Source organism: Pavona decussata, unplaced genomic scaffold, assembly GCF_977016875.1.
Source record: "Pavona decussata unplaced genomic scaffold, jaPavDecu1.1 SCAFFOLD_11, whole genome shotgun sequence".
NCBI classification, from domain to species: Eukaryota; Metazoa; Cnidaria; class Anthozoa; order Scleractinia; family Agariciidae; genus Pavona; species Pavona decussata.
This window is the reverse complement of record NW_028145434.1, coordinates 4,025,477-4,035,919: the sequence shown is the minus strand read 5'-3', so window position 1 is coordinate 4,035,919 and position 10,443 is coordinate 4,025,477. Positions and strand designations below refer to the sequence as shown.

Sequence of the window (10,443 nt, the reverse complement as noted above, 5' to 3'; positions counted from 1 at the left end):
GGGATAGGCTATTAAAATTTCAGCTTTCGAACGATCAGAAGCCACAAGAGCCAAAAGTCTGAACGCCACTCGTTTTGAGAGTGTGAAATTTTCGCCATGACACGACGCTTAGCTGTCTCGTATTTTCCGTCAAAACAATAGGAAAAAATCACTCCTTTGGAAAACCCTTGCTCATGAAGTCGAAGCAATATCTTTACAACATCTTTCATATCCACAGTTCACAGTTCCTAATACTGATGGCTCAAAAATCCGAAGAAATCATACCTGACCCGGACGCCATCATTCGACTTCGCCGAGACAGGCTGCTGGGCGCCAATTTGACCGGATGTGACGTCAACTTTTGTTGGATGATTCAGATACGAAAATTTGACGAGTCTTCTCCCCCGCCCCTGGATGATTCAGATACGAAAATTTGACGAGTCTTCTGCCCCGCCCCTGGATATAGTAATATAATTAACAAGATGCCTATACTGGCATTTACGCGTGATGCTGTTCCTGATTTATTTCCATTGTACGCTTCACAGCTATCCTGAGATTATAACGGCAATTGCTTTCGGAAAACGTCATGACCCGGGGCAGATTACAATATCTGACTCAGGAGACAGAAGATAATATTATTGTTGAAGACAAAAAGTTTACTTAATGAAGACGTATACGTAAACTTTAAGTAGAAGTTGACAATCAGACTTTGAATGTTTTTTATGAAGTGGATTTCCAATAACGTTTAGGCATCAGTTCGACAAAGTCTGCAGCGCAGGTTTCCTGGCTCTTTGCACTGCGAAGCACAATCTGGTCCGCAGTCAATACCGCGAGCTGTCCCTTTTCTATCTTTTAAACTGTCGAGTAGTTCTTGGAACTTATCCTTTCGATTTACCCCTTCTAAAAGGTTAATTTTCTTTCTGTAAACAGCACATTTGAATCTAAAACATTAAAACGATATGGTCGCTTGCTCCTTGTCAGTTCCAGGTACGTGACGATGTACTACATAGTTTAATTTCCTCTTCACGCCGTAGTTATCAAGAAGATAGCACAACTCACTGTATTGGAGCTGCAAGTTACTCTACAAAGCAAGCAAAAAAAAAAAAAAACAGACTGAACAAATGCTTTATCCATGTGCACATACTTTTGAATACAGTAATATTTTTTTCTTTATCTACAGTTTTCTAAGATTTCTTGCACTTGTAAGTACTGCCGGGAGCTACAGCATTGTGCAGCAATAGTCTTGATTCCTGTAGCTGTCATATATTCACATCTTCGTATAATGAGTTTCTTCAACGGAGGCCAATGAATGCTGATAATATGCATACCATCACTATCGTAATCCATGATGTTACACTTCCCCATATCAAGAAATATCAGTTTAAAGCAGTTTTGAACGATGTGAGTTATGCCGACATCTCGTAGAGTTTTGTATCCTTTGATATTCAAGTAGTTTAACTTAACACAGTGCTTCCCAATGTATTTTATTCCATTGTCTGTCACTGGACACTTTGCTTCACTGAGATACTTCAGGTTTGCAGAATTCTTTCCAAACTTGAAACTGTCGCCTGTGCCTTTTTCAATAGGCGACAGCGCGAAGGAGTTCTTGCGCCAAACCGAACATTGGTACTTGAAGCACCCCCTCGAGAAGGGCTAGCTTGAACTGTCCTCAATTTAATTGTTTAAAAATTCCCTTTCTGAAGCAGTTCTTGTGGTCTTCCAAAATTCTTGAAGCCTCGTTTGTTGTTGTTGGGTAAATTGATCCATGAGTTATGTTTGTCGTCTAAGTACCGGATCTTTATATTACATTTCTTCAGGAAGTTTAGACTTGAGCATCTACCCATTATATCTTGCGCTAGTGACTGAAAAGAATAATGGCTGGAATCACTAATGCTACTGGAATCATAAAGCTGATCCATTTCTTTCATTTACAAATTAATTTATTAGAAAATCTATTTGTATTCTGCATACTTGATAATACAATCCATCGACGCATTAATCAAATCAATCAAGTTCTACAGCTCAACAAAACATCACAGTAAGGAATCGAATGTTGATATAGAAAAAGTAAAAAGCCTTTTTGTATCCTACTTACTTGATAACAGAATCCATGAATGCATTGATGACAATACATCCACTCGGCTAGGAAGGATGGACGGGCTCCTTTCTGTGTCTCATCAGATCAAATCATATCAAAGTATTTAACATTCTTTTTTGATTTAACGAATTATTTTTTGTATTGGAGACACGAAGTCTATTATTTATCAAATACGAAACGGTAAACGCGAAGTTTAAATTCGTATTGTTATTTTTATTGCATCATGATCAGAGTAGTACACATTGATTACTGAACTATCAATATTAATTTTTTTTGCTTGTCTGATGTAAACATGGTCTAGTAAACTACCTGAAATAAATGTAGGTATCTCTACAATCTGTAAATAATCCAAAGACTACATTAATGATGAGAGTGGTTCCATGTCTTTGCTGCTAAAATAGTTAATATTGAAATCTCCCAGGATTATATCGATAGGATTACTTCTAACTAAATAGTCAATACCATTAATAAGGTCAAGTATGTTTGAGTTATTTTTACGATAAATTAAAAGGAGAGAAATATTTACGTCGTATGATCTATGGTTGTTAAATGTGAACATAAACCTAACAGCATTTAAAGTTGGGTAGTATTCTTGATTTGTTACATGAAATTTTTTTTTGATGCATATGGCCAAACTTGAATATTTATCTGAATTATGATCATACCTATATAAGGAAAAAGGAGATAAATTATCTATAATATCTGAATCGTTATCATTAGGTAAAAGTTGAGTCTCAGTGAATGCTATAAGATCATTTTTCAAAAGATTTACATCACATTTAACATCAGAGCTATGTTTTCTTAGGGAGCGTATATTTAAAAGACATAATGTTACAACTAAATAGTTATCTTCTATTTTTCGTTTATTTGAATGTGTAATATCTTTTAAATCTACTAACTTGAAACTTCTTAATCTATCATATTCATTATGTACTCTAGGATCTGCTTTTATGTGTTTAGTATTGATTTCTCCTAAAATATGAAGTCCTTGAAGTGAAGTTGACCTGCTTAACGCAACATATACTTGTCCATAGTTAAAAGATCTTTGTTTGTTCAAATGGAAACTTATAACAACATTTCGCAGTGTTAAACCCTGGACTTTATGAATTGTACATGCCCAAGCTAGACTTATTGGAAATTGAATTCTCTGTACTTCTGGAGAAGATGGTTTACCTGGTCGAACTTTTATTTTTGATAATACTTGTTCAATAGGAACAACAGCATTTTCTCTAGCAAATATACTACTACTGTTTTGTATTAAAGTTCTTCCTGCTTCATTATCATCAAACTTTATATAAACCACAGTTGGTTTTTGTGTTTTTTTATTGACATGAATCTTAACAACAGTTCCCATTTGCCCATTTATAAGTCTATCTGCAATATTAATATTTGTAGTAAGCATTACTCTAGCACCTTCTTTAATCTTCACTTCAAATTCAAGCCCTCCTGTTTCAGATCTCCCTCTCGATAATACTTTGTCAATATCTTGTTTTGTAACATTTGATGGATACTGGTCTGTAGCTCTAAGTACAAACAAAGGTGTAGATAATTGTAAAAGTTGTTTGTTGTTATGTTCATTAACAGGATCATTTTCTGCCCAGATGTGAAGTGCATTCAAGGGGTAATTGTTTGTTGATGGGACTAATACTCGAGAATTAATACAATTAAGATCCTCTTCAGTTTGTGAAGCTGTTCTAAATCTGTTTAAAATTTCGGCGAACTGCCGATCATTTTTCTGCCTCATAATGTCAGTCAATTCTATCATCGTGAAGACATGCCATGGATGACATAAATTGAAACACTCATTGTTGAATTTTTCAAAAATAGGTTTCCTCCGTATAGGTGGTAGTTGATACAAATCTCCTACAGCTATAATACTTATACCAGCAAATAGTTTAGAGCTGGATGATCCAAAAATGTCCCTTAGCCTTTGATGTATATGAAGAAGAGTAATGTTAGAAACCATAGAAATTTCATCTATTATAATAAGCTTTAATTCCGACAGTGTAAGTCTCATTTGTGTTTTCTTTTGGTCTGACATTGCTGGAAGATTGTCACCGGTTTCTTTAGGGATAGCCAACGCTGAATGTATAGTTGTTCCGCCTATGTGTATCGCAGAAACACCAGTGGGCGCCATTAACAGTACTGTTGGCAGATCAGGATTATTTGTTGTCTGTCTAAATGTTTTAATTGCTGTCTGATATATTGTATTTATTACATGACTTTTCCCTGAGCCAGCACCTCCAGTCATAAAAAGATATATTGGGTTAATGTCGTAAGGTTTTAGAGAACGAAGATTTTTAACTTTGTTTCTACACCAGCGTAGCACACTATCATACGCAATACGCTGTTTCTTGTTTAACGACCTTATATGTTCACGTAATAGATCATCAGAAATTTCCCTTGGTTGAACATAACTTGTAATTGTTGCATTTGTAGACACTTTATCACTACTAGAATTGGAAGAAAGATGTGAAATAATTTGTTCATTAAATGATTCTTCATCACTTTCAACATTACTTTGCATATCTAATTGCAAGTCTTCATTTTCTTGATCATTTAAAGAATCAAAGGAATGGCTAAAATTATTAACTTCACTATTTCTTAGGGCTTCTGATGCTTCTGTTATAGCATCTGCTTCAGGTTCAAATATTGTTCTTTTTTGTTCAACAATAGCTTGCACTTTAGGCTCATAAAATCTTGATGCGTATGTTTGTCCATTGCCAATAAGACTATCTTCATTACGCCATGGATAGTACAGCATAAGTAAGTGGTGAAAGTACTTTTCGGGCTCTTTTACTTTGTTAGGTCTATGATACCGTAATATAGCCTTAGTTTTTCTACATTTCATAACTTCATTTGTGTTTATTAATCTTATTTTGGATGGTAAATAGTTAATGACATCTGCATTTGTAGTAAATTGAACATGTGATTCTATAACATCATCTGTAAGAATTTCAGGTTGTGCATCGCTTGTCTCACAATCATTTTTGTATTCTTTGTAATAATATGTAGCAAATTCAGCTAGACATAAGTTATCAATAATTGGGATTTTGTTAGGTCTGATGCTATAGCGTTCGATTATATTGGATTTGTAAATATCTGTACTATCTTCATCTAACTCATCAAGTTCTATTTTGCTCTTTGCAACTCGAATTCTATTGTCAGGTAAATCTGTACTCACAAAAACTGTTTTAGGGAAAACTTTTCTCAACCAAAGTTCAGGCATACATCTATATACACATTCTTGTGAACTCACTTCTCTAGTAGAAAGAAAAGCCGCTCCTATTTTTCTCAAACTGTCTTTAATGGCCAAATTTGAAGTCTTTGCTTCTTTTGCTGCATTGGCAATAGCCTGTGAACATTCTGTTTCATCCTTTGTGAAGTATGAGCAAACATAAGTTATACATTTGTAATGGTTAAAAACAGGTTGTAAGTCAACATTAGCCCTAAAACCTTTTATTCCAGCAACAAAATAATTATTGATAAAACAGCTATCAAGCGGTCTTTTAAGATGCAGATCAAAATCAGAATCACCAGATATAGACAAGGCCCAGTAATATTGTTCTTCTGTAACACCTAATGAACTCAAAAGTTTTTCTTCCGTTGTCTTAGGATTATACTGTGGTTTATTTGGGTTCAAGATTTTATTTATTTCTTCTTTTACTAAGCAAAGAATTTCATTTCTTCTTGTTAAAATGTCTCTTTTCAACTCTTCATCTAACTTTTCAGAAAGTGGTTCTGCTACTACTGTTCTCTTTGTGAAAAATTGTCCAAAATTAAATCTGCATGGAACATTAGTATATTTTCTACAACTCTTTGAGTGATTGTGCTTCTGATAAGTTTGAACTAAGGTAAATAATTGAGAATCTTTTTGTTTATCTGGCAAATATGCTTGAACATGATTGTCTATATATTTTATGTAATCTTCTTTTGTTTCATTTGTTAACTTTGGGCAATCACTTGTCCATATTAGTGCATGTAAATGAGGTGATCCTCTCATTTGAAATTCAATACGTAAAGCATAATAAACTATTTTACCAATAGGATTTCCTTTGCTGAATAACACTTCAGTGAAAAATGTCTCTACTCTGTACTGAAAATGCTTAGCAACAACAACAGGATTAGAATTAAGCATAGAGCACCTCTCATTGTAAGACAATCCTTCAATTTCTTCATCAGTTAAATTAAGTCCTTGTATCTTCCCAATAATTTGAAACAGCTCAGGCCATCGAAGGTCAGCACAAGACAATGTCATGAACCATGTTGGAATTCCAAGTTGTTTTACCATCGCTATAACTTCATACATAAATTTTTGCCAGTATGGCGGTGTACCTGGAATTTGTCTTAAAAACAAGTAAGCCTGGTCTTGAAAAATAAGATTTTGAAAATTTCGCACATTAGATCTTAAATGAGATGCAGTCAGAGACTGTCCATGAACTTTTGTCAGAGCAATAGCAATACTATCTGAAACTTTTTTTTGTTCTATGATGAACTGCGCAAAAAACAAATATTCAGGATTCATTGCAAACTTACCACTATAATGTAAGAGACGGGCATTGAAGTATTTTGTAGGTGACAGATTAACCGCTCTCTCTACAGTATAGCCAAATCTGCCCTTTGGGAATAATACTGGAAATGCTAATTCTTCACAATGTTTATCAGTCATGAATGAAACTGGATGTTTATTTTCACCTGGTGCAATATTAAAAAATTTCATTTCCATGGGACTTTAATCTGGTATTTTTGTCCACACTTACAGGATAATCTGGTAGCACTGACTGTAAACAGGTTTCAGAAGTTGCTGCTCTAAATTCATTCAAAGGATCATCTCTTTCCTCCTCACTTTGATCATTTGTTGCTTTCTGTTCACAAGATACCTGAATAATCGGAGACCTTTCACCATCGGCACTGTCTGAATCAGCTCGTAACTGCATTTCTCTCAGATTTATGTCAATGTTTTCAATATTAACTGTTATACCACTATATAAAGGATTGTTCATTCTGAGCCAGTTTAGCGCATTGAGTATAACTGCAGGTCGTACAGCTTGAAAGTAAACATGGCCTCTAAAATCAAGCTTTCTTTTAAGTTTTAACATAATTATTCCCGAGCTTTCAGGAGGTCTAGGCAAGACATTACAGGTATGATCACATTCCACAGGCACATTACAGATAGCTCCTTTAATTTTCCTTTGTTGACCTTTGGGCATAATTACTATTTTTTCAAAGACAATGCGCTGAGATATAAGAATCTGCTCAAGTTTTTCTAGACATTCTAGATCTAGGGGGATTTCATCAACCATTAATTTGTTATAAACAGCTTGACATGGAACTTGTTCTTTTAACAATTTAGAGTGACATGTTTTACAGATATATTCTTTCTTATCAAAAGACATTTTTCCTGTGAAAAGATGCTGTTTGACATATTTACTTTTCTTTAATTCTATTACTGTTTTCCTATAAAGAATTCTATTACACACAGAACATATGTAATAAGGACCTTCTCTTACTGCTTTTTGAAAAGATGCAATACAGAAGTCCAAGTCATTGCCTGAGATAGCTTTTCTTTCTTCTGTGTTCCTAGCAACTCTCCTGATCTTTTCGAGCCATTTTTCTTTTTCTTCGTTTTTTGTGTTGTGATAAGTTTCTCTTGTTTTAGCTAAGAGTTGTTCTTTCTCATGAGCATCCATAGATTGATATTTCTCTGCACGGTGAGTTAGCATATTTTGTTTCTCATTGGGATCCATAGATTTATATTTCTCTGCACGGTGAGTTAGCATATTTTGTTTCTCATTGAGATCCATAGATTTATATTTCTCTGCACGGTGAGTTAGCATATTTTGTTTCTCATTGGGATCCATAGATTTATATTTCTCTGCACGGTGAGTTAGCATATTTTGTTTCTCAATGGGATCCATAGATTTATATTTCTCTGCACGGTGAGTTAGCATATTTTGTTTCTCATTGGGATCCATAGATTTATATTTCTCTACACGGTGAGTTAGCATATTTTGTTTCTCATTGGGATCCATAGATTTATATTTCTCTGCACGGTGAGTTAGCATATTTTGTTTCTCATTGGGATCCATAGATTTATATTTCTCTGCACAACGAGCGAGACGATTTTGTTTTTCATTGGGATCCATAGATCTATATTTTCCTGCACAAGCCGTGAGAAGATTTTGTCTTTCATTGACATCCATAGATTTATATTTTTCAGCACGAGCAACAAGAAGATTCTTCTTTTCATTTCTATCCATAGATTTATATTTTTCGGTGCGTGCAATCAGAACTTTTTGCTTTTTCTTATTGTAACACTCACGGTACTTATCTAAGCAGATTTTTTTCCTTGCAGGCTCGAATTGAGAGTAAGACTTTCTCCTTTTAATTGCATTTTCTATTTTACACTTAGCAGATTTGTGGCATTTCATAATCTTTTGTTTTTCACCTTTATTTAACTCACAGGTGCACAATACACTCTGAAAAAAATACTGTATTTCATTAGACTTTACAGTATTTGTCACACTTTGATAGACCCTTTCGACTAAATAATTTTTATCACTTACTCTCTGTACATTAAGTCCTTGAATTTTATTCAAAGAAATTAAGTAAAATGTTGTATTTCTGCTGGTTTTGTGAAAAACGCAACTTAAACATAGGCTGGGAAACTGAAGTAAAAATCCTGAACTCTTAGTTACATTCTGCAACATCAACCTCTCAAGGGCTAATTTACTAAAAACTGAATTACATACAAGAATTCCTTTATTACTCGTAACAAATTTTACATTAATATTGGCACCGCATATATTAACATTCTGTGGTAGTTCACTGGAACTTGTCTGATTTTTAATAGTCTCAGTAAAGAAAGCACTTCCATATTCAACAAGAGCATCTAATGTATCAGACTTCCAATAACTGCAAGGTTTAACAACAGAAAAACAAATTGCATACAGAGCTATAGCAGAACTCTTCGTTATAGTTTCATTATTTGTAGTTTTAATAATAGGTACATCTTTCGGTAAAGTACCAACAAGAACATTATTACAATTTTGCTGCACAGTTTTGCACGCTACTGCATTTTTTTGTATACCATTATTATCTCTTATTGAAGAATTATTATCTCTTATTGAAGACTTTTCATATATAGCAAAAAACCAACCGTTAGAATGGATACTCAAGAGGTGCTGAAACGAAGTGTAAATTCTAACTGAAACACACATATCATCTACATATATCCAACGAGCATCATCTTTTATAGCAACTGTAAAATGAGAACTTATACATCGAACCATGCCTTTAAGTACATAATTTTGACCAAGTACATCCATAGTCAAAGGAAAAAATATTTGATTAATATAATTGGATGACAGTTCCACAGTTAAAAATCGTGGAAGCGTAATAAAATGTTGTAGCATTGGAAGATCCCCAGAATGCTCTTGACACAAATCACAATAGAGTGCACTGCTATTTGGTAATATAGCCTCAGAAACATAATTCTCTAAGCCATTGTGAAGCAAGTTCGGAGAATTTATGTAAAGTACAAATATAGCTGTGTTTTTTATAATTGCATTGTTACACGATGAACAAACTGACTGATTACTTTGTTGTATAAGAAAAAGGGATTTTAATTCCTCCGTCATCATACCAACTGTATCCAACGTAAATATGTCACTAAATACAGCATCTGCAGACATTGCGGCAAATGAGTTACAATGTTGTCTTAGATAAACCCAAACAGGTTCTCGAACTACTGTCATTTCTGTTTGTACATCATGGTTTTCTAACTGTAGACATGCGTCAAATAAAGTTTGAAAAAACTCATTACGTTCGATATCTTTCAGAGAATCTTTAAAAATAGCAACGCTAAGTTCAAGAAAACAATCTACCGCACATGAAAACTTGCCTGAATGAGTAAGGCAATAATTCATGAAATGTCTTCTAGCATTTGTTCCCTGTTGTGACAGTTCACTGATGGAAGAGGTCTTGGAATTTGTCGCTTTACTGATGAATATATTTCCATTAATAATATGTGCTTCTTTGTTTGAAATAACGCAAGGATCGAAGAGTCCACGTAAAGCAAGGACACGAGGATAAGGATTGATCTCTATATCGCTAGATTCCTTTGTAGTGACATGTGTCATTTCATGATTAACATTTTTATAAGTCCTTTCTTTTTTCGATGCAAGATATTTGCTTGTGCAGTTTTCCATAGCTTTCCTAGTGCTACAAAGTACTGTTTTTCGTAATGAAGCTACTTTCATAATTTGATAAAGAAAAGACGATTTTGGGACAGTTTTTAAAACATACTTTCTAACCAATTTTCTGTTTCTCCTTTTTAAACCCTTCTTTAGAGCTCTTAATGGGAT

General features: G+C 34.1%; 1 protein-coding gene and 1 pseudogene across 1 annotated transcript; both read right to left on the bottom strand.

Annotated features, from left to right (window-relative positions):
* Positions 1-639: 639 nt before the first annotated feature.
* Positions 640-6,759, bottom strand: LOC146488299 (uncharacterized; annotated as a pseudogene).
* Positions 6,760-6,783: 24 nt separating this feature from the next.
* On the bottom strand, positions 6,784-10,218 carry LOC146488298 (uncharacterized). The gene has a single exon (XM_085120788.1). The coding sequence runs from the start codon at positions 10,216-10,218 to the stop codon at positions 6,784-6,786; it is 3,435 nt and encodes a 1,144-aa protein (XP_084976914.1).
* Positions 10,219-10,443: the final 225 nt, after the last annotated feature.